Genomic DNA, 27,944 nt, shown 5'->3' on the forward strand with positions numbered 1-27,944 from the left:
TTGTTAAAATTCCTTCTGTCTTTTATCTCGATTAGGCTATTCAGAAGTGCGTGCCTTTTACTCTGTTTATAATGAGAAATAGCGCCATTCGCTACTAAGTGTATGTTTTTTTTCTTAACCCCATTTTAACTATTTAGCGCACCGTCTATTATCTGCACTCCACTGAATTTGTCACAGTCATTATGATTAAAGTACTACTCCTAGTTAAAATCAATAAAAACAAAAATGAAAAGGTGATATTCACACTTTTGCTATTCACTTAATACATGCATCTAGAGAAAGAGACCATGGTTATAATTGAGTCACTACATGTTGGAAATTAACATAACCATGGACTGAAAACGCATTTCAAAAGGATTCGAAAAACGGTTTTTAACCTAAAAGAAGTGATATTTTAAATAATGGCTCGTGTGTGTGTGTGTGTGTGTGTGTGTGTGTGTGTGTGTGTGTGTGTGTGTGTGTGTGTGTGTGTGTGTGTGTGTGTGTGTGTGTCACATTAATAGCTTTACCTCGTGTCCAAAATAATAATAATAATAATAGCTAATGAACAACTGGTTGCTTTATATATATATATAAAACGTATTTATTTTTCATGAGTGCAAAATTAATATCGCAACGAGGATTTGCGATATTAATTATTCGTAAAGTAAATTTTTTACAACGTTTTTTTACAGTTCCTACCAGTGCATCGGCTATAAAAAACAAATATATAAAACGATGATGGTAGCATGTTTATGGACCGAATTTTTCCTCCAACGCAAATGAAAATAAAAATATACTTTCATATATTACCTCTCACATTATTCAAATCGAAGTATCTCGAACAATATCTCTGCGTATTTAGATAAAAGTAGCACAAGCAATAAATGTACTAATTACAACCTTCAATGAGATTTTGGCTTGCACGACTAGTACCACTGGTAGTAGCCTGAACATTCGCGAAGATATAATTTCCGTTAGAAGCAGGTACTGCTTGTCGGCAATTTCTTAAAAAAGGATAGTTTTTTCTGATACTACTGTTAACAATGAACAAAGTTGTAAATATTCAAAACGCTGTAGTTGCATAAATGAGTTTTAGCCTTCGTTTTAAATTCATCCAGGGAGAAAGGCCAATTGATTTTCCTGATGATCTCTGTAATCAGAGATCGGGAGTTCATTGATAATTAATTTCATTTTTATTTAGGTTATTTTCCACCGCTACTTAATCGACCTGCGGCGAACTTTGCAGGATTTTTACCAATTATTTCACTCTTCAGCTATACTACGTAACCTTTAGAATTTGTCTGCACAGTTAATTAATATAATCCAGTTAGGATGAAATAGATTTTATGCTAATCGAAAACAAACCAAGTAAATAAAGTGAGATGAAGGAAATAAATTTTTCCTGTTTACAAGTTGCGTCTGTCTCTTAATGACCTATTGTCATCTGTTTATGTAGTAGATGTCAGACTTTTCTGCGTGGTGATGTTTTCCAAGTGGAAGAAGATGATATACGTATAACCGCTATGGTCTATCAAAGCGTGTATTCGATGGACGATTTTTTTTTCGTTGTATGAAAAAACCCGATTTTTCGACAGAAAATAAAACCTTTCCATCTGCGTTATTGTTGTCCGTAAACAGACAATAATAAAACAATAATTTGTTATAGTTAGCCGGTCTGAGACTACTCAAAATTATTTTTTATAGAAAATATCACAATGTATTGAAATATATTCTTTAAATTCAAAAAACTTCTTTAACTTAAAAAAAAAATTTTTTCATTTAAAGAATTCATATTTTAAGCATTCCATGTATTGAAATTGCAGATTTGTTTATTAGAAAATATTAATAAATCGTAAAGCAGAATCAACAAATAAAGCAATGTTTAATAACAAACTCAAAGTTGAATTCTGTACAACCTAACCTTTAGCAGCACCTGCACGGTGAATGAGTACAATCCAATTAGAATAAAATAGCTTTTATGGTAATCCAAAACCTATTGGTTTCTTTTTTACTTTACGAATAATGATTTTTGTAAAAGCCTCACTTACAGTTTTGTTATAATATTCCTCAAATATACATTTTTTGGAAAATCTGCTGCGAGATATTATTTTGTTATTCAGAAACTTTTCTTTAACTCTCTCTCCGGACAATTGTTTTCAGTATTTTGTATTTTTAAATGTTCCCTTTCTAATATTATTTATTTATTTATTTACTTATTTATTATTATTATATGATGGTCTGTATTCAGTTCCTTATCTTGTATATTATACAGTATATGTATAAGAAAACCTCAATACATTTCACAAAGCAAAGAAAAACACTTACCTCCTATCCACCGAAATCTCTCGTTATAATTTATATCTTCACTGTGTTTGTGAATAGGAGTAGCTAGAAGAGAAAGACAGAGGTAACATACATGAGAATATGTCCATAAAACGTTATGCTTTATCAGTAATAGTCATTAAACTGCTAGGGCAGAAATACAGCATACTATTCGGAACAATAGCTCTTGTTCTTTCATTAGTCATCGCTCTATTGCAGCATTTTTTCAGTATAAAGCACGATACAAAAGGTTTCGTGTACAGCGGAACATGTAATTTATATTTCTCACTTAGTTTGTATAAAATTAAATTATTTAATTTGAAAAAAAAAATATCATCTGTAGATTAAGTTAATTATCATTTACTGGAATAAAATAATGGGGCATTTACCATAACTAGTAACTCAGTCAATATTAATATCAATCAAATCAGCCTCCCTTTGTGTTAGAATCAACAAGAATAAGTTGTAAAAAAGTAAACAGTTGATTTAAAATTTTGGCAGACAAATGTATTAATTTTTTACATTTTCCAACTCTTCATTAATTTTTATTTTCCCCAGCTTCTGACATTGTTATGTTTTAAAACGACTGGAGTCAGACAAGTTTTAAGTATTAAAATATAATTTAAAAGTATGCACATCATGGAAATCGCAAGAATGTCAAAACTAATATTCATCTTTAAACGAATTTTTGTTTTAATAACGTGACCTCAAATCTGAAGTAGGAAAAAATTAAATAGCGTAAGCTGTTTAAAACATTTATAGTGAAAAGTATTAAAAAAATATGAAACTTACAATGTTCACAACAGCAACTCAAACAGTTTTTTTGCTTTTTTTTGTTTTTTTAAAACCAAACATTTTTTTCACCATGCTTATGCAAGTTCAATGTATGGAGCGTATGTCTCCTCGCACCCCTGTGTATGCGATTCATCTGGTCGTTCACATTTTGCGGTAGTTGCGTTACATACAAAGTGTCATTTACGTAACCAGAGGGAAAAAAGTCGAGAGGAGTTAAATCCGCTGTTCATGGGGACCTGATTGTAGGTCCCGTTTGTGTAATCCGTCATCCAGTCGAACCCAATGCATATTCAATAGGATTGTCACAGGATGATGGATGTGAGGGGGTGCTCCATCTCCGTCCTATTGGAAGAAAGCATTGAGTTATGAAGGAGCTGTGGCAGTAAGCATGGCTCCCGCATGTCGCGCACATACTTTCGGTTACTGTTTTTTTTTTCTCTTTTTTTTTTTTAAATAGAGGGCGAATTGTCGTAGACTGTCACATGTCAGGGCACAGAAATAATTAACATTTGAATTCCCCCTTGAATATTCGACTGCAATTTATGTCTGTTCACTTTTTGCACATACGTGTAATGGCCTGCACTAAGTATTTGACGGTAGGGCCGGAATGTAAGACTTTTTCGCAGGATTCGCCACTCAGTTTTCTGTTGCACATTCAGGCTACCTGTTGTGTCGATTTCTACGGGTTTAGAAACGACTTCAAATATAATTTTAACTGTTTATCTTTCTGACTGTATTGAGCCTAAAATATTTTAAGTATCTTGACATTTCCCTTTTATTTTTTAAAGGCTTTTTTTTCCTGTAAACTACAAATCTCGTAATTTGCTGGATAAATGATTTATATATCCGTAATCCTCGAAAATAACTTACCTTGTAATGTTATGTTCACGCTGTTTAATCCGATTCTTACTCCTACGTGGGCTGAGATTTTCTCCTTGGAGAATGCCCTGTATGGACTAGATATTGTAGTCTGGGCCACATGCCAGTCGGTCCCATGGTTAGAAACTGGAAAAAGAAATATGATATTAAATGCAAATAGATTTTTTTTTAATATTTCAAGATTCTGTTAATGTGTGCGTGCTTGGGTGTGTGTGTGTGTGTGAGAGAGAGAGATAGAGAGAGAGAGAGAGGTTTAATAGCTAACGAAATTATGCATTTTTATGCACGGATATAAAAATAATCATTTCCTAACATTCTTAATCGGAACCCCCCCACCATAAAAAAATGAAACTTGAACATGGGATAACTGCTCCCATAGTCAGCCATGTAAAGATTCTTATTATGTACGTATATTTATTGGCATACTTCACTGTCTTCTTGTTTATTAACAAAATTATTTTCAAAAAAAAATTAACAATAGTTTTGACAAAAAATTAGGTGGTAATTTAATTCTTTTTATGAGTAGAAACATCAGTATTCAGCCATCTGATCAGAAATACAACCACCGTTTATCCAACGGTAACAATCACAATAAAAGACGAAATGTATTTTACAAATATTCACCAGCAAAATCTTCATTCATTAATGAAGTTTATTTTTTCTGCATTTTAATATGATGAGAATTCGAAAAAGTTGCTATATTTTAGGGGGGGGGGAATGATTGAACATTACATATTATTGTATAGTAACATATTTTCCTATTAAAGCGCTGTTCGTTTGTGAATTCAATTGATACTCGAAGTTTAATTTCAAGACTTGACCACTTTAGATAAGTTGTAGTTGATACGACATTTACTTTTTACATGTTTCCAGATGGAAATACTATTATTACTTAAATTTAAATATTTATTATGAAAAGTATGACTACTGGGACCAGTAGTCAGCTGATGGAATTAGAAAGACCTGTGCTATATTGCTATATATGGAGTTTCTTTTTTCTGTTTTAAATATAGATACAAATATGTTTTGTATTGAATAATGTAAATGTATAGTTCTTTACTAATATGAATATTTTAATTAAATACACATTCAAAACTAAATAAATACATATACAAAAAAGCATTTTAAATTGCACCTAATATACCTTAGGTGTAGTAAGTGGAACAGATATTGTGTTTTGTCCTTCCAATTTTTTTTTTTTTTTTCGAAATAGTCAAACGAGCCCGAAGAACATGCTATTAATAGATATTACATATTTGCGTCGTTTGGGCTTACGTCGCGGCATCTAAGCGCCTTGACATAAGCCAAAAATAATCACAGAGTTAGATTTATTCAGGTTGTTATTACTCTGATACGTAACAATGTTCAAAGAACCATTTGTGATTTTCACACTTGAGTTACACTCATTTCGTTTAACAACAGGATCTGTGAAGGGGAAAATCATGAAAGCAAAACTTGCTTAAGGCGACTCCTAGCCGCTCCTCAGAAAAGTGGCGATTTTGACGATGACCTTCGAATACTGGTTCTATAATTCATGCTTTATTGTTTGGACTTTAAGTCTAAAGTAATATTAAACGTTTTAGTTTGAATATGAATGAATATTTTATATTATGAGACAACATTTCAAGGTACATGTTGTATCCGTTAGATTATTCTTATGAATAGCCTACTAGCGTACTACATAAAAGACAAATATCACAACCACGTATATGGAAAAAAAGGCTGTTACGCTTAGAAAATATCGGATCATTAATTTCATTATTTTCTCCTTTAAATCAAGTTTTAAGCAAATCAAATAAATAGAAGTTTAAGAATTCATCATTTAGATTAATTCCCGAAAGCCTTCCCCGATTTGAATGACCTGCTGAGAATGACTCCTGGGACAGGTCAAGAAATGACACTTTAATTATCCTTTTGTACTGTATTAGCTATCTTGTTTCTTAAGTGCTTATATGTGCCTTTTGATCTAAATATAAGGAAATTAAATATATCTGAAATAAAGTATTTTATTTTTAATTCCAAAGAAAAAAGTTCCTCAGCTCGATTTCCGTTCAATGAAAGGAACATTTCTTTCTTAGCAGAAATAATAATCAGCTGTGATTTTATTGTTTTGTCGTTTTGTTAATTTGTGTACTGTCTTAGATTTAATGGAATATCAAGATATTTGTGACTGATCCATAATCTATGTTTATGCTTTGTTTCCTTCATTGAACTCTATAGGTAGACGCCATCTTTTTTTTTTTTTTTAAATCAATCTCCAGACATTTGAATAAGCTTCTTTCCCTTTTGTATCTTTAACCCAATAAAATTTTGTCGAAACGATATTAGGAAGAATATGCAGAAATATCTAGTTTATTATTTTGCATTACGATGTACGCACCTCATCCTTTCAGTTATTAGTTGCAAGCGGGAATGGCATGAAAACTTTCATGCCATCCTGCTTGCAAGTGAAGCTGTGTTTGAAATATTGAGTAATCATCTTGAAGTACAAATAGACAAACATATTAACTACTTTCGAAGAGTGGTTCTCAAATCTTTTCACTTTCTCAAGGTCTCTTTTCATATTTTAGGTTTGATTTCCTTCCGTTTTTAAGACATTCTGTTCATCACTTAGGAAGTTAAAGGTTTCAGTAAAAACAAAGTTTGTTATTTTCTAATAATAATTCAGATTCACTTCTCCATTGTTACAATGGAGAAGTGAATAGTGGCACGTATCAAGAGTGAACGTAAAATATTGAATATCCTCTCCAAGAAAATAAAAGAAAGACTGTAATAGACTTTCGATCAGGGGCGGCTCGTGCATAGGCACTGCGGAACTGCAGCGCCCCCAATTTTTCTCGATATATAAATATATTTATTAATTTATTTATATTTGCTTGTAATATTTAATTTTATCATCAACAATCCTATACACTTCTCTTATTTTGTATAAAAAATAAAAAAAAATCCATCTTGTGGCACTTAGGAGGGCGAAGGACGCGCTAGCGCGTCCTTCGCCCTCCTAAGTGCCACATTGTCACATTTTAGTAATATGTGGTAATAGTGTGCCACATTGTCACACTATTACCACATTGTCATATTGCTACTCGCGCAAGCATATGCACGTCATAGTGAGATGCGAGCTATTAGCGTAATGCGGCACTGTCCATCGCGCAGTTCCACTGTTGTTTATATGCAGTTTGTGCTAGTAGTATAGTGTTCTAGTGCTTATCGTGTTTACTCCGTCTCTTTAAATATTTGGACATTACAATTAAAGACATAACATTTGTTGTAGTTTTTATTTTAGAACATTACTGGGGTTATGATAATGGATTTTATTTTTAAGTAATTTTGAATTATACTAAACTGTATAATTTTATTAATAATAAATAATATTTTTTCATGTTTAATTTTTTTTTTAATTTTTACCATAATTTTGATATTTTATCCAAACACGTAGACACTGTACTTACAGTGTATACGTGTCTACACTGTAAGTGTATGTGTGTATGTGTGTGTGTGTGTGTGTGTGTGTGTGTGTGTGTGTGTGTGTGAGAGAGAGAGAGAGAGAGAGAGAGAGAGAGAGAGAGAGAGGGATAAAAGAAAGTCGCAATTCATTATGTCAAAATAGGATATTACAGTACTAAAATATGAAGTAAAATTTCTTTTGTGAGAAAGTTGTCTCCATTATACTTATGGAAATTTAAATAATAAATTATTTCTTCTAAATATAATTTAATTCTTAGGATAATAATTGCTAACTGCATGTTCTGAGAGCCCTAGCTTTTCGTGAAGGAAGGCGACAGAAATCATACACATTCATTATCAATATCACTTATAAAAATAATCAAGTTTATTCTTGAAACTGAAGCATTGCCCCAGATCTGGAAACTCGATTGTTCTCCAACCAAACATTCTTAAAGAGTTTTATCTTATACGATATCAAGTGTCATGTAAGATAAAGTCCTTAACTATTTTTCGGATCTATAAGTTTCACTTCTTAACCTCTTGTAACCTAGCGACAGGGTGTTATGACATCATGTGTTGATCATACCATTGACACTGTGATGATAGCAAAACTACCATGTGTGACATTTGTCCTCGTTGCTTGCTGGGTGGGAAAGGCGACAGCAACTTTCCTGAAAATGCGAAGTCATTCAATGAAGCGATTCACTAAGCAACAAGATATATCGGGGAAAAAAAAGAGAAAGAAAGAATGAAAAAGAAATAAACGCTCCCAGGCGTACTTTCACTCTTATTAACACTTCGAACCTTTATCATAGTAAAAGTTTGAAGTTAATCTAGAGAGTTGAGTTTGTATAGTTTAGCTTTAAATGGACATAAAAGAGTGCACTGTCTAAGAAATTTATTTTTACATGCAGTTTATCTGTAATTACCCCAAAAATATGGCGGGATAATGTTATTACATAATTTACACTTCACTGACAAGATGATATTGTGTCTTGTCTCACGGAGCCTCTGCGTATATCGGCTAAATTCTTCCAGTTTCATTTACTTTAAATATCTAATGAAATTAGTTGTAATCAAAACGTACTCGCGTTAAGCAGTCAGACTAGTGAGACCTAACGCTAGCCACGCGGATGCCAATACGGAACGGGATAATTGCTTAGGAGAAGGAGTAGGAGATTAGCTTCGGATAGGTCTTTTCTCACATGATTTAAGACTGTTTACATCACAGTCCATTTCTTTCATTAATTTTAAATACTTTACTACATCTAGAATTGAATATCTGTCCGTTTTCTAGTATTGCTGATCCAGTAAAAAAAAAAAACGCAAAATAAAAAAAATGATCCTATCTCGATAAATACCAGCTGTGGTCCTGTACACTTACCTGTTACATAACTTCTGGGAGTCGTGGCTGAAAGAAACCACTGAATACACGCTTAACTATTTAAACTGCAACCGTTATAAGTGATTAACTAAAATGATATATGAAAAATCTGAGAAAAAATTTTTCTTTATATTAATAGATTCTGCTCAATAATAATATCGCTAAAAATGAAACAGGCGAAGTATATCTCAATGGTAAGATGCGATCAATATTTTCCTGTGATCGGTTCGAGTCCCACTTAACCCACACATAATTTTGAACTGAATAAAAAAAAAAAAAGTAATAATCAAAATTATCAGCCCTTCGCTCGTGGCGAAGGGCTGATCTTAAAATAAAAACAAGTCTGTCTTAACAACAACAAAAAAAAACAATCCTGTTAATCTTTACGGGGAACATTTCATTGTATTTCACATCATGGCTATTAACCGTTCTCCAGAATTTTGTATTGCCCCACAGTACGTACGTGTTGCCTATTTCTCATCCCGTTTATTTAACTTAAAGATTCTCGTCAAAAATATATAAACAAATGAGATAACAAATTCTGAGTGGAGTTCAAGACATTTAATCGGTATTTCGTATGAAAGAAAAAAACCGACCACTGATTGTGTAATAGATAATAGCACTAATAGCTTTAGAAATTATAATAATTTTCCTACTAAATTAATTTCAATGGACAATTGTTGTCTATGGAAATAATGTATATATAATTTAATATATTCTGCATTTCAAACATTTAATCGGTATTTCGTATGAAAGAAAAAAACCGACCACTGATTGTGTAATAGATAATAGCACTAATAGCTTTAGAAATTATAATAATTTTCCTACTAAATTAATTTCAATGGACAATTATTGTCTATGGAAATAATGTTAAGGACAGTTATTTATGACAGCTCTGCATAACTTGTCATTTTCCCCTTTTTATTTGTACAGGGTCAAATGAAAAGGGGAAAATGCCTTCGGTATATGGAATTTCCGGGAATGAGAGAAGGTCAAAAACATAAATGTTCAATTTTGCGTTAATTTATTCACTACTGAAAGGGTAAATTTTTAAGTTTACTACGTAATTTACTTAAATTTACTACGTAAATTTATTCACTACTAAATATATAAGCAGTTTCATTTACTTTAAATATCTAATGAAATTAATTTTAGTCAAAACTAATTTGAAGGGGAATTTTCAAACCTTTGGGTAATGGAGACGATATAAAATCGCATTAAATCAGAAGTTGCAGTTGTTTTTGTAAATCAGTTTATATTTTAGCCAGAAGTCTTTCCTATTACATGGAAAGGTTTCTAATCAAGAAAATAAGTGGAAAGGCTTTTAAACTAAAGCTGAGTTACTGGGCGTGGCACAGTTAGTACTTCGCTGAAACAGACAAATCCACTAGTGGAATTATAGACATAATACACTCGCCTCCTAATCTTAGCTGAGTTGAGGTTAATTCTAAATAATTCGTAAATCGATGAACAATTGTGTGATGTGCCTTGGATCCGCGATATTATTATTAAGAATAATGAGAAAAATATTTCCTTGTTCTCCAGGCTGACGATGACCTGAGATTTTCTGACTTTATGGTTTTTCCATGAATCTGCATTAAATACTTTGCATATGTTGGGTGCATGAAAATATTGTTTAATTTCAAAGTTAAAGGCGTACATCTTTGACTGTGACCACACGAGCTGAACTGATCAAGACGATACTTAAATAAGTGTATTCTCCAAACCAGCCAGGCATAATTATGCATCACATATTCCTTTAAACTTAATTGTGGATGATAAGCGTATAGTAATTGTTATTCTGTGTTTGAAAAAATGCAACTGTCTGTATAAACTATTTCTTACTGATGTTTTAGAATCTTAGTTGTAATGTTTTCCGATATTATATTATTTGAAAAAACATGTTAACGACTGCCCACATAGACTCAGTCACGTTAACTTAAAACAAAAAAAAATGGAACGTGAATAACCTGATAAAATGTAACTCGCAGTTTCGATAACTGAAAGGCGTATAAGACTGTACTATATCTAAATGAATTGCAAATAGTAAAAGAGTATCAGTTAGATATTCGCGAATTGGTTCTGCTTAGGTATATATTCGCTTCTAGACAAGCGAATTATCACATAGCATTAATTCAGATATGTTTACTTTCATTTTAATGCGCATTTTATACTCACTGTTGCTATATTTATCATTTAGTGATTGATGTTGATCGTTTTAGTGTTCAAGGTATACATTAAATTAAAAATATTTTTCACGATCCCTTCCAGCCACGTGTCAGTGTGTGTGTGTGTGTGTCACGTTAATACTTTTAATATATTCTGCATTGTTGTATTCTTGTTAACTTGTTTGTCAATTTATGGTTATTTGAATGGCAGAGTCATTTTAAGCTTGGCTGCGGCTTTTAATATTAGATAATTACATTCTCCAGATCAAGCTCAGCGATCCGCTTATTTTGTTTACTTAGCGGAGTCTCTGATTGGACCCTTATTTCCTCCGCATTGCTGTCCTGAGAAGTGACTCATGGGTTTTACAATAGATTTAATTTAAACTTATTATAAATTTCTTCATTAGTTTCAAACCGTACGCCAAGTAGAATCAATAAAAGACGATTCGGTTTTCTATATGGCACGAAAACTGAAATATTTCAAAAAAACTGAAAGTTTATTGAAATATACAATAAAAGTGTAATGTGATGCTGCCATTTGGAAATATAACCTCTGCGTTGAAATTAAGATAACTCTGGAAGATTCTTAAAATACTCAGTTTTATGTGTGCTGCTACTTACGACTGGAGTAAAAGACACTTTCAGTTTAAATTTTTTTTTTTTTTGAAATGCTTATTTCTTGACACAATATTTGCATCATTCACAATCAGATTGGTTGTAGCTGTCAGATGCGTGAACATCCTTTCAAAGCACTTAATAAAAAGCCAAAATGACGTTCACATGTTGGATCTTGAATAGTACGTCAAAGTGCATTACAGGGTTAAAGGTGGAAGTACATTTGAAATACGCTTGAAATGGTTTCTTAAGGTTTCTTATGATTTCTTAAGGAAAGCTTTATTCGAATATCTTATCATAATCAATCAAATGATAAGTGAGACTCTCCGGCTGAAGACTTTCTTCCTTCAAATAGCTATTTTGATGTTCTATTTGTAGTAAACTTTCAAGCTGCATAATTTGAACTACATGCAGCACAGATTTCTGCGCCGCCTTGATCCCAGTTTGGAAACATTGGTGTCTGGTCAGTGTCACGCTTAAAGCAAGAACTAAATTTAAGATGTGTCCTCCACTTCAAGAGACATTTTCCACTCGGCAAACCAGGCCTAAAGCAATAGCCGTTTAATAAATATTTATGGAGAACAAATTCTGATCTATAAGCATCATAATCGAGATTCTAAGACAAACTTCTAACTGCATCAATATGCTCAGCTCTTAGATTCGCATTGGTCCTTTTTCCTGCCATCAGATCCACTTTGCTAACCTTTTTTTCTCATTCTGTTTATGTGGTCATACCACCCGAGATTCGCTCTGCTCACACCGTTCTGTATGCTAAAAACATCAAGCTTATTCATGATATCTTTATATTTTCAATATGATGCGGCCATTCTTGCAAACTATTCACTCCCCTACTGTTTACTAATCTAATCAGCTGCTTTATTTCTAACCCAAATCTTAGATCCATAAGTTAAAATTGGTTTGCACATTGTCTTTATTACGGTTAGTTCAGTGTTTTGACTACGTCTGTCTTATTCCATATAAATTTAATCAGTTGACTCTCCATACCAGCTTTGCTTATTCTGTTTTCTGTATAAATTTGCATCTAATACTGTGTCTAAATAACTGAGGTGTTTTAATATTCTGTAGGTTTTCTAATCGGGATGCGGTTGATGTTTTCAGCTTTCCTGCCTATCTTTATAGTCTTTTTATTGTTAAACTTGTTACAGCCAAATTTGCTACTATTGCAGTTTTTCAGTTTAGTGAAGTAATCTTGCAAACTTGTGCTGGAAAGTTGAACATCATCTTCATAAAGTAGAGTTGAGATTAGCACCTCCAGTTTTGATATCAAGTTTAATGCCACTTTCCTTTATAATGTGCTACATATAGATGATCACAAATACACAATGGAGATAATGTGGAAACTTGTTTTATTACTGATTTGACATCAACTACCTTATTCCTGTACCTTCTACAATTGTAAGTGCTGACTTACAAATAAAAGAACCTAAATTTAGACTATGTCTTGCTCTATATAATTTCCCATTCCCATTCATACTGCTTGTCAAAATTAACAAACACTTAGAAAGTGTGCTGTAACTCGTGCAATTTGCGATGAAGTGCACCTGTCCTTCAGAGGACTTCTCAGCTGAAAGTTAGTTAGTTGGTCTCATTTTTCCCGGAAATTTGGGTTACCATCCCGCAAAATATACCGACCGTTCCCAATATAAGCAGTCTTCAGACGTGAGGGTTCAAAGTGTGACTTTCTCTATAGGGTATCATCTGAATGATACACCTATAACTCACTGATTCAATCCACGAAATGAACCCTTTCAAGAAATGCAGTTTTAGGACTGTTCAACAATATGATCTGTAAACATTTTATTACAATCTTAATGCAATTAAGATTGTAATCTTATTACTATCTTATTTTTTTCGATAGAAGTTTTGTGTCAGACAAATATTTGTAACCTGTCTTCATGGTATAACTATACACTTTTAGAAATTTAAAAATACAAACGATTATAGAATTTATGGTAATTATAATTATACAACGGAAAAGTAAACAATCTTTTCACCTTCTAACCTAACTCTGATTTCTCTAGAAAGCACAAGTAACAATTCGTCGTGTGCTCGACAGATGGCAAAGCTGAAGTACGAAATCATTTGTTGCATTCTGCGCCACAGACAAGTATCGAACAACACAATTTGTGTCGTGCTAATAATATAACAATAATGTGTTTAATAGCCTTTGATAACTAATGCGCTATCTTAAATTGCTGTTTTTAGTGATCAATACAGACATGCCGATATCTTTAAATACATTTCATACCATTCTCTCTCGCCAGAATAGATAAAATTCAAAAATTATTGAGAGAACGCAATTAGACCCATTGTATTTCTAAATAACTTAGGGAATTGAAACAACGTAGATCCGAATATAAATTAAATAATACTTTAATAGATATTTCCGATATTTCGGCAATGTCTCATTGCCATTTTCTAAAGGAACTTACAGAAAGGCAGGAGCACACAGGCCCTAACAATACAGTAACTGGAAATGAAGATATGAAGCTATCTTTCTCCTAGAAGTCATGATGGTGCCCTCTGGTGGGCTAAGTAGGCATTCTTGGCCGTTGGGCTGAAGGTCTGCTGATGTATGCCTCCCAAATTTGGGGCAGAGGCTGATTCCATAAATAATCTTTCAAATTTATATTTGCTCCGGTGTATTATTTTTGCTTTCTTCCACCGTATTCTGTGGCGAGTATCCAGAGCATGGTCTGCAAGACCAGAATGGCTATATTTGTAAAACCAGATGTAGTCCTTGTGTTCAGAAATTCTGATATTCGCTGTCCTGCCTGTTTGGCCAAAGTACGACAGTTTACAACTGCAAGGGACCTGGTATACACCAGGTAGGTCTAGGGGAAGTGGTTGGTCTTTGGTAGAGCGGATAAGGGATGCCAATTTTCTGTAAGGTCTGTAACAGGAGGTGAGGTCATGTTTTTTTAGAATTTTGGTAATTTTTTCTGAGGTGCCTCGGATGTAGGGAATGATGATGGATTTAGAGTAATCTTTTTTGTGGAGGGGGGAGGAGGGGGGCTGTGGTTTGTAGGTTTTAATATTTTTTGGATTTTGGGGGGGGGGTAGCCATTGGCTGAGAAAGTGTTTAGGATGTGATTTAGTTCAGTGTTAAGGGCTATGTCATTAGAACAGATTATTTTAGCCCTGTTGTATAGTGTTTTTACCACTCCATATTGTTGTGAGGGGGGGGGGGTGAGATTGTTGGTGGATGTATCTGCCTGTATGGGTGGGTTTTCTGTAAACTGAGAAAACCAAAGTTCCATCAGACTGGCGGGTGACTAGTGTGTCTAGGAAGGGGAGGCAGTTGTTTTCCTCTTTTTCCAGGGTGAACTTGATTCTGGCGTGTTGGTTGTTTAAGTGTGTGAGGAAGGAGAGGAGTGCTTCAGAGCCATGTGGCCAAATAGCGAACACATCATCAACGTAGCGAAGCCATATGGTTGGTTTTTGTGGGGCAGAGGCTAAGGCTTTTTCCTCAAAGGTCTCCATAAAGAAATTGGCTAAGGGTGGGGAGAGTGGTGAGCCCATGGCTGTCCCCTCTATTTGTTTGTAGAATTTTCCCTGCCAAACGAAATAGCCTGAGTTCATTGTGAACTGAAATAGGGCTGAGATATCGGGAGAAAATTTAGCTTGGATTAGCTCTAAAGTTTCCTTGAGTGGGACATGGGTGAATAAGGAGGAGACGTCGAAGCTGACCATTATGTCACTATGTTGGAGTGTAAGGTTTTCTATGCTGGCTTTGAAGTGGGCTGAGTTTTTTATGTGTGATGGTGTGTTGCCAGTATAGTGTGTGAGATCTTTGGCCAAATATTTAGCTAATTTGTATGTGGGGGAATCAATGCCATCCACTATGGGACGTAATGGCACATTTTCTTTATGTATTTTTGGGAGTCCGTAAATACGGGGGGGGGTATAGAGTTAAACGGTTTTAATCTGTTGGTAACTTCTACAGGCCAAGAAGTAACTTTCTTAAGGAGGCTGTGAAGTTTTCTAATTTGTGAGTTGGTGGGATTGTAATTGATAGGGAGGTAAGTAGCCCGATCTAATAGGAGAGCATTCAGCTTACCTTTGTAGTCCTTTTGGTTAAGTACTACAGTTGCATTTCCTTTATCCGCTTTGGTGATAACTAATTCTTTATTATTTCTCAATTCCTGTAGGGCTTCAAATTCCTTGTTGGATATATTGGTTTTGGGTGGTTTTGCTATGGAAAGGACACAAGCTACATCCAGTCTTACACTGTTGGCGATTTGATGTGGAAGGTGGCGGATTCCTCTTTCAATCTGGATCATAATTTCCTCACTTGGTATTTTTTTGGGAGCAATGGCGAAGTTGTGGCCACGTGAAAGCACGTTGAGAGCTTCAGGCTTCAGGGTGACTGAACAAAGGTTGATTACGGTGTTGGTAGCAAGTTCTGGATTGACGGTGGAATTCTTTTTTATTAATTTATCGAATTTCTTCATCTGTCGGCTTCGTATCTTTTCAAACTCTTTGTCTGCGGAGGTACACGAGACGTCATGTAAAATTGTCCACAGTTCTTGATTCAAAGTGCACGAAAGTTCCTCTTCGAGGGTACGAATAGCTTCGTTAATTTTGGCTAAGCCTAACCGCGTGGCGGTGATTTGTTCGCGTAGTAACGCGTAGCTAGCGCGGTTGTATATACGGAGCGCTTTTTGCGAAACAAAACGGTGCTTCAATTTCACACAGTTCGGGATTACCTTGTTATCCCGGCAGCGTTTCAGGAAAGTCAGACGATTTAATTGTCTTGACAGCTTCATCTTCATTTTACCATATTGACGAGCCTTCCGTGCGATAGTATCTCCGTGGATGATGTTGATTCTCGTAGATAGGCTTATACGTTTGTTATGCATTTCTAAATAACTTAGGGAATTGAAACAACGTAGATACGAATATAAATTAAATAATACTTTAATAGATATTTCCGATATTTCGGCAATGTCTCATTGCCATTTTCTAAAGGAACTTACAGAAAGGCAGGAGCACACAGGCCCTAACAATACAGTAACTGGAAATGAAGATATGAAGCTATCTTTCTCCTAGAAGTCCTGATGGTGCCCTCTGGTGGGCTAAGTAGGCATTCTTGGCCGTTGGGCTGAAGGTCTGCTGATGTATGCCTCCCAAATTTGGGGCAGTCGCATACAACCAAATTTGTTGAGGTTTGGAGAGTTTCTTAGGGCAGAGGCTGATTCCATAAATAATCTTTCAAATTTATATTTGCTCCGGTGTATTATTTTTGTTTTCTTCCACCGTATTCTGTGGCGAGTATCCAGAGCATGGTCTGCAAGACCAGAATGGCTATATTTGTAAAACCGGATGTAGTCCTTGTGTTCAGAAATTCTGATATTCGCTGTCCTGCCTGTTTGGCCAAAGTACGACAGTTGTCCCATTGATAGACCCGACAGATAGACCCATTGTAGTTTTTAATATTTAACAATTCCAGTGATGTTGGATTTAGACAAACATCATACTTGATATTGATCATATTAACGTAGTTCAGTTAAATGGATTTCCTGATCGCATTTATAAATAAAATCATGTTTAATAATAGAAGAAAGACCAGTGAAAATTAAAATACATTGTCTTTCTGAAAAAGGATATTTTTCTTTTATCTGCTTTTATATGAATGATGAGGCGGCTTCTACCATGACTAGAAGCAATAGACGTGATCACATCACCTCACAGTTATAACGAAAACTGTCGATTTAGTTTTGTTTAGTAATCACTGTAAAAAGGGACGTAGAATGAATACAGTCTGTGGGTTGTAGTTCGGTTAAAGATTATAAAAAATATAACAGTTTGAAAGTGTAATTATAGTGTTAAAGTATAAACTAAAGTAAGGTAAAAAATGTGTCGAATAGATTTGGCTAGCCTTAAATGCTGCTCAATTAGTGTAGGATATAACTGAAAGAGAAACCGGAAATAATCTAACTTACGGGGGTTTATAATTTAAACAAAAAAAAAATTGCTTTGGAGTTGGAGTCAAGAACTGAATTGAATTAATATTCTTCTTAAGAATTACATGCACAGGACACATATTTGTCAAATAATAAAATAGCTTCCTTCAAACGTTCTCAAGAAGAAGAAGAAGAAGAAGAAGTGTAAACTTTATCTCTTAAATGCGAAATTCTGAAAAAGATTTTTTTTTTCTTGTATAGATAATAATTTGACACGATACGCTCTGTTCATATTCGTCTAATTTTAGAAGGGAAACAATACGTCGGGGGGGGGGGGGGATAAAGGAAGAAGACAAGTATCCCGGAAATGTGTCCTTTTTTCGATTGGTCAGCACCTTGTGCGAAAGTGTCGATGATCTTTATAAAAACAAACCTTACCTGTTTTCACCGATAGCTATGGAGCATAAATCTATTGTTGCTTTCTGTGGGTGGCTTACGTATCCAGTTCCCCCATTCAAAGTGATTGGTTTCGCAGACTTATTGTTTACTAAAACGAAAGCCCTTCCAAAATTAGAAAATTAAACAGTCTGTTAACTGGGTGAAGAATGTATAAAATGTCGGTTGATTTGTACCAGGCACATATATTGCTTATTCCAAGCGTGAAACTAACGCCACCTATGGAAGATGGATTAAGTAGTAAAATGTCTGGCCTAGATTTGGGTGTTATTTTTTTAGAAAAAATATTTCTATAATTCGCTACTGTAAAAAATTGATTAAATATTAACTGTTTTTTTTTTAAATGTTATAAATAATCTGGGAATACAGGCTATATTAAAGTAATCCAGCTTATGTTAATAAAATTTAAGCAACATGTGATATTCTTCGTAATAGAATTCTAAGGAAGTTTTCAATGTGATATTTCTTTTCATTAAATAATTTTCATAAATAACTCCGTAAATAAGTATTTCATTTTTTATTGTGCAATACCTCTTTCTTCTTCTACCGCACTGTTTTTCCTCACCTATCTCTTGAACCTCTTGTCCGATTTTTTTTTTTTTTTACTCTTTATTTTCCGTGGTCAGACTATTCTTTCCACTTTCCTGATACTAACAGTTGCTCTGATCTTATTACAGAAAAGGTTTGGTGGATGCAAGGCCATCATCTTTACTAGACAATTTCCTCCCGGAATACAAGCGCGCAGTGAGAACCCTAGAAAACTTCATCATGTTGAGAAAATAAAAATTCCAACTTCATTCTTGGCTTACAGTGAGGCTCTCAAATATCTACAAAACAACTGCCAAGGAATTAAATATGACGTCGCAAAAATGCAGAAACTTGATTCCTTTACTAATAACAGTCATATATTCTTGTTCTTTACGAAGGCCACCAGGCGCAAAGTATTGCTTATTTACACTCTCTCATTCTGATGGTGTCACTAATTATCATTTGAAAATAAAGCTGATATCCTAGCATCGTTTTCCTTCAGCTCCTGCATGGTCTACGAAGGTAAATCATCTCCTACTGTAATAGAAATAGTGCGCTGCACTATTTCTAATCCCAAATGTATTCCAAGTTTTCTAGTTCGTGAACTTAAAAAATAAAGTGCAACCGATTTCGACTAGTGGTCTCATCTCAGTCCTCATAGGCATCATAGAGAATGCCATTATAATCTCTACTACCATCTTCGAGACGTCTGTTTTCTCATGTCCTTATATGGAACTGCTCTGTAACTATCATCCATTACCCTTCCACTTAGTGGTCCAAGGAAATGACTATAAGCTTAATTGCTTCGGACACAATTCCAGCTAACCCGCTGTTCAGTTTCATTCACCTTCCATCTGCGCTTATCTCTAGAACAGCTGTTCTCACCAACTGAGAATGCGTTATAACCTCTGCTCTTAAAAGTAAGCATTAAAAAGTTCCTTCCTTCTTAACTCTTTCCGATTCACTGCAGCAATGCGCCATATCAGTTTCTTTTGATACTAGTTTTATATTGATATATCAAATTACAAAGGGATTGTATAAGATTAATTTTAACAAATTAATACCTTTTAATATCATAATAACAGTTATTTAATGTTAGTTATTAAAAGTTTGAAGAATTTAATAATTTTTGCTTTTTTTTTTTTTTTTTTTTCGCATTTTCGTTGGCACAACTTGCTCTCTGACAGGAACTCGCCCTACAGTTTGGATTGGATATTATTACCTTAAAAATACCTTTTGCTGCACAATAACTCAAAACGGAAAGATTATATCAAGGTTTTTGGAAATCGCTGACTAAGAATAAGACAGTTATGCAGTGAAACCGTTTTCCCGTACACTGCTATTTTTATTCTTAAATTACCCCTTTCTTTTGTGTTTACATTCCGTCTGTATACAAATATATACTCAAATATACACAGGTACGTAGCCTCATACAGAAAACATTGCCATTAGCCTATTGGAAAGCAAATAGTAATGTTTACGATAGCTATTAGTCACTAGTGATACATTAATTACAGCATGATTAATGCTGGCTTGTAGGTATTTCGATAATATAGGAGTTACACGAACCAGAAACTGACAATGACAATTGATCAGCAGTAACCCGTATTTATTATTAATGGGAAAATATTTTTTTAAAATTATATATTTTTCCAGCCCAGGGAAATATCTTTCACCAAGAAAAGATTTCTGAAAGTGATAGCTACGTGATAGGTTCCAAGTTTATACAGCCTCTCGTACGAATCGCCTGTTGACGAATTAGTTACAAGATACTGTCTTCATTGAAACCAGTCATTCTACTAATGGGATTAAAAATAGTGCAAATTGTCTGAAAATGAATATTTTGCTCTCACTGGTTTACTAGCAGTTTAGGAAACAATGCTGTATTGATATATTTATGTCTGCCTGGTTTTCCCTTTTCAGTCGTTTCCGACCATAGGTGACTTCATAGGCATTTCCCACAAAGTATTCCTGGTGAGAGTTTTACAGGATAGTTCACCATGCTTCCCCCCCCCCCCCAATTTTATCCGGGCTCCGGAACGGAATACGCTGGGGCGTATTAATGACTGTAATCCATGTGCGTGAATGGGGCCGGTTTGCCTGTTCTGGGGGACGAAAAACCCTAGTTCCCGGGTGAAAAAAAAACCCTTACCTCCGTATGAGACCGGCTAACTCACCTTTCGTCGAAAGAGATCAAAATAAAGGTTACTCACGTCACTCGAACGCAGGTCTTTCCGACCCAAGGCTTCGTCTATACTGACTGAGCTACGGAGACTATATATTTATGAGCGAACTAAAGCCATTCAGTGCAGAACGCTGAAAATAAAATAATCTTAAATAGGATGAATTGTTATCTACTACTCTAGCGAGAGGTGACTACATTAGTCTCTCTCTCTCTCTCTCTCTCTCTCTCTCTCTGTATGTATATATATGAACCAGGTTTTCTTCAGAGAATCATCTCACCTAGAACAGGCTCTAAAACCAAACTTTTCTTTTAATGAGGTATTCCGAAATTATGATAAGCGACTAAATTCTAATTGAGAAAGATAATGAAATCAAGTAGAGACTACGAAAATTTAAGAATGCAAGAAATATAAGAATCAACTGTTAATCTGTAGAAGTAAGTAATTTCACTTATATAAAAAAAGGAAATTGAACAAAGATGAGTATTATCAATGTACAAGATTTCAAAAAAAAAAATAAAAAATAAAAATGGAATAACACCAAAATACCAAAAGCTCAAAATAAGATGATCTTATTTTGACTATAATATGATGATCTTATTAGTTCGTTTTCGAATGCTGGATCATGAATATACAGGGAAAAAAGATGCAAGAACTTAATTTAAATAGGAGAATACTTAATTAAATTGCTTTAATAGATATCACTTGTGTAAATAGTATTTTTACAAAACTTTCGGCACACTATTAAGATCAATGGTGAAGAAAGATATGGTAGATAAAAAAGCAAATCAAATAGACAGGAATAGAATATTTTAAGTTTACATGTAAAAAAAAAAAAGAAAGAAAGAAACTTATATAATACTTTATTGCCTTAAGCTTTCAAATTTGGAAGTGATATATGTGTGTGTGTGCACGGGCGGGCGGGAGAGTGTGTGTGTGAGAGAGAGATCACCACTCCGTTTCGGAGATAAACTGAAGTTTTTAAGTTTCAACACGTGAGACAGATATTCATTAATGCTAGATCTGGGAACATGATCTTTCCATCTCACATTCCTGTCATTGATGGATGTAAAGAATCACAAACACGTAGGTTGCCTTTGATGAGATGGTATTGTTTTTCGCAGTAGTGTGAACAGTGTTTTTATTATTTTATTTTATTTTATTTTTTCCAAACCTCGAGAACCTGTTGCAAGGTAATAAGACTATTTGAATATCGTATAAACATTTAAAATAGTCTCTAATGAAATAGACTCAGAACTTTTCAACTTAATACGCCTATAGTTCCAATTCATCCATCTGATAATTACTTGTAGCGATCCTGCTGCATTGAATAAAGCTGGCTAGTGCTCTCTCTCTATTTCAGCATAAATTATGAAAAAGCAGTGACTTATTCTGTTGAAACTATCCATATGCCTTAATTTAGGATACCTGGGAGCAGGGGAGGCTCGTGCATAGGCACTGCGGAACTGCAGCACCTCCAATTTTTCTCGATATATAAATATATTTATTAATTTATTTATATTTGTATATCTTGTAATATTTAATTTTATCATCAACAATCCTATACAATTCTCTTATTTTGTATAAAAAATAATAAAACTCCATCTTGTAGCACTTAGGAGGGCGAAGGACGCTAGCAGCACTGTGTTTACCACGGTGTCATATTGATAAGCGCGCAAGCATATGCACATCATAGTGAAATGCGAGCTATTAGCGTAATGCGGCACTGTCCGTCGCGCAGTTCCACTGTTGTTTATATGCAGTTTGCGCCTGTAGTAAAGTGTTCGTAGTGATTATCCTGTTTACTCCGTCTCTTTAAATATTTGGTCATTACAATTAAAGACATGGCATTTGTTATAGTTTTGATTTTAGAACATTATTGGGGTTATGATAATAGATTTTATTTTTAAGTAATTTTGAATTATACTAAACTATATAATTTTATCGATGATAAACAAATTTTTTCATGAAACAAAACAAGAAGAATATATTTTATTTTTAAGTAATTTTGAAGTATACCAAACTGTATAATTTCATCGATAATAAACAATATTGTTTCATGTTTAATTTTTTTTTAATTTTTACCATAATTTTGATATTTTATCCAAACACGTATACACTGTACTTACAGTGTATATGTATATTTCGAAAGTTGCAGCACCCCCACGATTTCAAGCCACGATCCGCCACTGCCTGGGAGTATAATGATTAGAGCTGTTTTAGTTTTTATCAATAGCAAAGTGTTAGGATTTCTTGGAATTATAGCTGAAGCCAAGAGATCGGCGTATTATATATTGCTAGAATCAGTGAAGCATAGAAACTTGATGAAATATAATAATTCTTTATCACTCTCGATAAAGAATCAATTTTTTAAGAAAAGATAAGAGAGGAAAAAAAACGATAAATAATTAGATACAACATTTAAATATTTGCGTGCAAAGGGCATAATTATTCTGCGATTTGATGGTCTGATGATGCTACTTTGGCAAGTGTATAGAACTTAATTTAAATTTGGCTCGATATGAAGAACAATCACAAATCTGTTCGTTTAGTTTCCAAAAGCAATGTATTAGTAAACAGTGAAAAGAGATATATCAAACTGACATCTCATTCATTAAAGAAATATTAAAAGCAATACTTACTCAGAATCACTGCGCCCACGAAGAGGCTAATGGTGACACTTATAAAGGTTGATAACCTCTGCAAAGTAAACAAAAAGCATTCAAATTCAAACTTGAAGCAAAACAATAATTCAATAAGTATATTTTATAATATATTATAATAACATATTATCTGTCACGGATTCTTAAACTCTTTTGAGAACTCTTACACTCTAGGATACAACAAACTTATAATTGCTTCATGAATATATTTATTGCAGTGATTTGTCATCCTTCTTGATCATCTCTTCTGTTGCACAGAAGCAAGGATGGACATTTGTTCTTCAGTTAGCAACACCCGAATGCGAATGTTCTCTTAGGACGCAAAGAATCTTTATTGGGGATAATTAACTGAAGCCGAGTTAGCTGGTATTATTAGGGAAGTGGCAGTGTTTCTCTCGTGTTGTTTTACCGCAAAAAGACAAACGCCCAAAACAACACACGCCGTTAACAGACATACGGGAATTACTTGTAGTTTTAATTGCCTCTCGATGAAAATTCCAATTTCTCTTCCTTTTATCTCATTAATTTATCATAGTAAATCATGCATTTGTAACATGATATATCGTGTGACTCAAATTTAATTGCAACATTGTAAATATATTAGGTTTCTTATAAATACATATTTTTTATTGTATTCTCTGTATTTTTTCAACGTTTCCGATGTTTCGATTTAATTTTGAGTGTTATTTTATATTAAAACCATAAGTTACTTGAATTACATTGCTGTACTATTAATCCTTGTCTGGTTTTATATGTTTAGTCATCTATTTTACACTTGAGTTGCCACTATAATGGGCTAGCATTGAAGTCTACAATAGAATAAACAATTAGAAAACTTGACCTACATGACAAAGAATCGATCTTTCTTTCTAAAAGGTACTGTTGTTAGATTTTTATCTTCATATATTAATTTTTATTTTGTATGTATGATTCATTTTTAGTCTCTTCATTCTTACCGGATTTAATTTAGTATTCTAAACGAGTTCCACAGTTTTATAACATATCCTGTAATTATAAAACCGAGCTTCTATTAAGATATGGTATCGCTAGAAGGGCATCTTTGAAATATATAAAGGGCTGTTGTAATATTATTATTAAAATATTTTAATATTTATGTTATTATTAATTAATATTCTTAAAATGTTTTATTTAAGAAGGTTACCCTCTCAAATACAAAACACCTCAACTTCTGAGACGTGTTCGCACTTCTAGGGCCACTTGTCTAGATGAGCGCTATCTCTGGCATATAGTACGAGTATCGTTGATTTTTTTGTAATTTATGGTAATATTTACACTAAACCTATTTTATTATAGATGAGTAAATAATCTTCATATGTGTATCAAGTTAAAGATGACCATGATAGGAAAATAGCTGTTCTTTTTGCCACTGTCTAGTTGGTTTTGGAGAAATGAAAAAAAGTTTCGTTTCTTACCAGCAGTTAACCAATAAGAGAATGATTACCTATTCTTTTTATTCTTTCTAAAATATATAAAGAACTCGCATTCTATAATTCTTTTTCGCTAAAATATGCATCTTATTTCAAATATGTATCGACGCCATCTGATGGTTTTAAGCAAAACGTAGGAGATATGTACCGTAAGATCGTTAACGGATTACACAGTAATTTGACTGAAAATGCGAAGTATTTGAGAAGACTCGGCCCTTCAAATAAAATTATAATTTTCATTCTACGCTTTAATCCGTCCGCATATTCACAATCATAATCAATATTATGCTCACAAAAAACACCAGTCTTACTCCTAGTTTGCTAGCAAGGTTTATCTTGGTAGTCTTGAAGTGAGAGCCATTCGCCTACTCCTTGTTTCAGTCTTAGTTGCTTGTTCATGGTATTCAATAATATTCAGTAGAATATGGAAAACTTTATTGAAAATCACTTTTCTTATCTTAGTGGATGGACGTTTTGATTAACATGATTTGTTAATCATGCCATTGATTTGTCTAGAGGATAGAGCAATAATCGCTCATACTACGTATTACAAAGATAAAACAGAAACATATTCTAACACTTCAGATAGGAAACGCATCACTAGAATATCTTTTCCATCTTAACTTTTTTTCCCCAAAGAATAAAAGAAGTAAGTTGTTCTTCTATGAAGGCAGGGATATGAGAGACTCTGTACAATATATTGTATATATAATATAGCAGTTATGGGAACAGGGAAATTTAAATGGATCCTTTCGATATAGAAATAAGATGAAAAGTGAATACATCGAATTTGGTCTGTACTACATATCGATGGCAACCTCGAACTGCTTATTGTTCGAGATATTTAAGAAACGTTTCGAAATTGCTGATTACATTTCAGATGACGATGTAGAAGCAGAACATAAACACAATGTCTGCATGATAGAGGATGCAGTGATTCAGCTGGAAGAGAAATTAGTCATTGTACTTCTTAAATGTATTCTACGATTTTAAAAGTACAATGACTAATGCCTCTCTGGTTTTGAGGAGACACTCAATACAAGAGAGGAACATTCTGTAGCTGTAGATTCATTATGCAATTAGAAACGCCTTTTCTGTACTTAATCTCTATACTCCATCTTGTGACGTCATTGCACTTTTTTTTTTAACTTCGTTAATTTAATTTCCTAAGTGATGCGGGTTATCTTTAACGGATTACACAGTAATTTGACTGAAAATGCGAAGTATTTGAGAAGACTCGGCCCTTCAAATAAAATTATAATTTTCACTCTACGCTTCAATCTGTCCGCATATTCACAATCATAAATCACAAATATAAATTCAGCTTATTACTAGATTAATTTATTATGCTACTGTTTATGACGGCGTATATAAATAAAACTACTAATGTCACATGTTCTCGAGACGACCTTGACGTCAGAACGTGCAATACTATTTATTATTTGCAGATCACGATAATATTTAGCAGAGGTAATCTGGTAATCTCCAGTATAATCTTTGCATAATTTCTAGCATAACATAGTTTGTGATTCAACAACGACTATCTGTTGAATTTGACGATATCGCTGATGCAAAACTTATTTTTGTATAAGAATTCTCATTAATTTTTTTAGTTCTTTATTTTTTATATTAATCCAATGATTCTTGCTCCTATAGATTACAAAACTAATCTGATCAGAGTCTTGATAAAGAGTACGTACTGACAAATGAATTGACGGATGAACTATGAGGATTGTATGTAGTCTGTACATTGAAATATGGTATGATATAGGACAGTCTCAGATGTTCCAGTTTCATACGTTATTTTTTTTACCAGATATTAATTCAAGAACTGAACAGTAACATAAATTGAATGCTGGACAATTAGAAATATCGAAACTCATTCAGAAATAACTCTGGAACTGCCTATAGCATGTGCAGAAACTAACAGTATTATACCGAGCCACACCAAACTGGATTATTTTGACAAAATAGTGCGGACTTTGTTGGGGCATTGGTTTTTCACGATGAAAGAGGAACATCGGGTCATAATTTCTGCTTTACCTACTCTGAGAAAAGGGATAGACGTTGAGCCGAACGAGTAGATATTAGATTCCCCGTAAGGCTTAGCTCTCAAGTCAGGGCAAGTCAAGTCAAGTCAAGGTGGGGTCCAGGAGTTTGTTTCTGTTTTGATATACACACTGAAAAAGTATTTATAAGTGAAGTTATTTATTCTCAATCAACAGTCTTTCGTGCATGTTCCTTTCAGAACATTAGACGCTCGACTCATTTATAAAGAAAAATTTGGGAAACTCTCTCTCTCTCTCTCACACACACAGACATACACCAGTGCCTAGATTGCATTATTAACTTAAACGATATACCGGTTTGATATGGTCTCTGTCCATTATTCAACCCACTCACTCCTTCCTTCCTTTGTATTTCTTATCATGGTCTTCCTTTTCTTTATAAATGCTCACCACTTGACCTTTCCGTATAGCCACAAAAGTGTTTGAGGAATAGTCCACCCACTCTGGGTTTTTCCATCATTGCCATAAAAAATTAAAATTAACAACCCTTTAAAGTACCAGCTGGATGGAGCTGCTAATACTCCCCTCGGATTATATAGCCTTTTCCTCATAATGTTCACCAACAAGGAAGGTGTGTCTGATGTGTGCTTTCAAGGTTACACGTGCAGTTTATCTAGATGGCAATTTGTTACGGGGTATAAAATAAATGCGCAGATGCAAGTTATATATCAGATAGATATTAAGCTATGATAATAAGAAATAGAGAATTTTATTTAAAATCGGGAATAATCCTGAGAAATCATTCTTTTCTATTGCTATGTGGAAGTACCTTTATACTCATAAATGCTGGTAGGAATGTATTGAAATATTAATATATTTCTACTAGTATTCTTAAATATATTTCATAGTTATTTCGATTATTTATTATTATTATTATTAATTGTATTTTAATGGCCGTTAATATAAATATTGAGAAGAGAGTTCGTTTAAAGTTGAATGATACGTAACTAATACTGGTGAACCTGTTGGTACTATTACTACTAGTTTTGTAAATAATTGTTATATATGGAAAATTCATGTCACTGGTGATTTAAAGATTAATTAAATGACTGATGTTACAATTATATAATTTAAAAAA

The 27,944-nt window shown here is 33.7% G+C and overlaps 1 protein-coding gene across 1 annotated transcript in view; it reads right to left on the reverse strand.

Annotated features, from left to right (window-relative positions):
* The window catches only part of LOC150094526 (dual oxidase maturation factor 2-like), a 149,420-nt gene that overhangs the window by 89,612 nt on the left and 31,864 nt on the right, over positions 1-27,944 (reverse strand). Inside the window, exons 3-5 of the mRNA XM_090412172.1 lie at positions 23,329-23,386; positions 3,970-4,104; positions 2,308-2,370 (exon numbers count right to left, since the gene is read on the reverse strand). Coding sequence (XP_090268298.1) covers positions 2,308-2,370; positions 3,970-4,104; positions 23,329-23,386 — 256 coding nt within the window. The remainder of the gene's footprint in view (positions 1-2,307; positions 2,371-3,969; positions 4,105-23,328; positions 23,387-27,944) is intronic.

This window comes from Typopeltis vanoorti, chromosome 22, assembly GCF_054136105.1.
Source record: "Typopeltis vanoorti isolate ZY-2024b chromosome 22, IOZ_Tvanoo_1.0, whole genome shotgun sequence".
Taxonomy (NCBI): domain Eukaryota; kingdom Metazoa; phylum Arthropoda; class Arachnida; order Uropygi; family Thelyphonidae; genus Typopeltis; species Typopeltis vanoorti.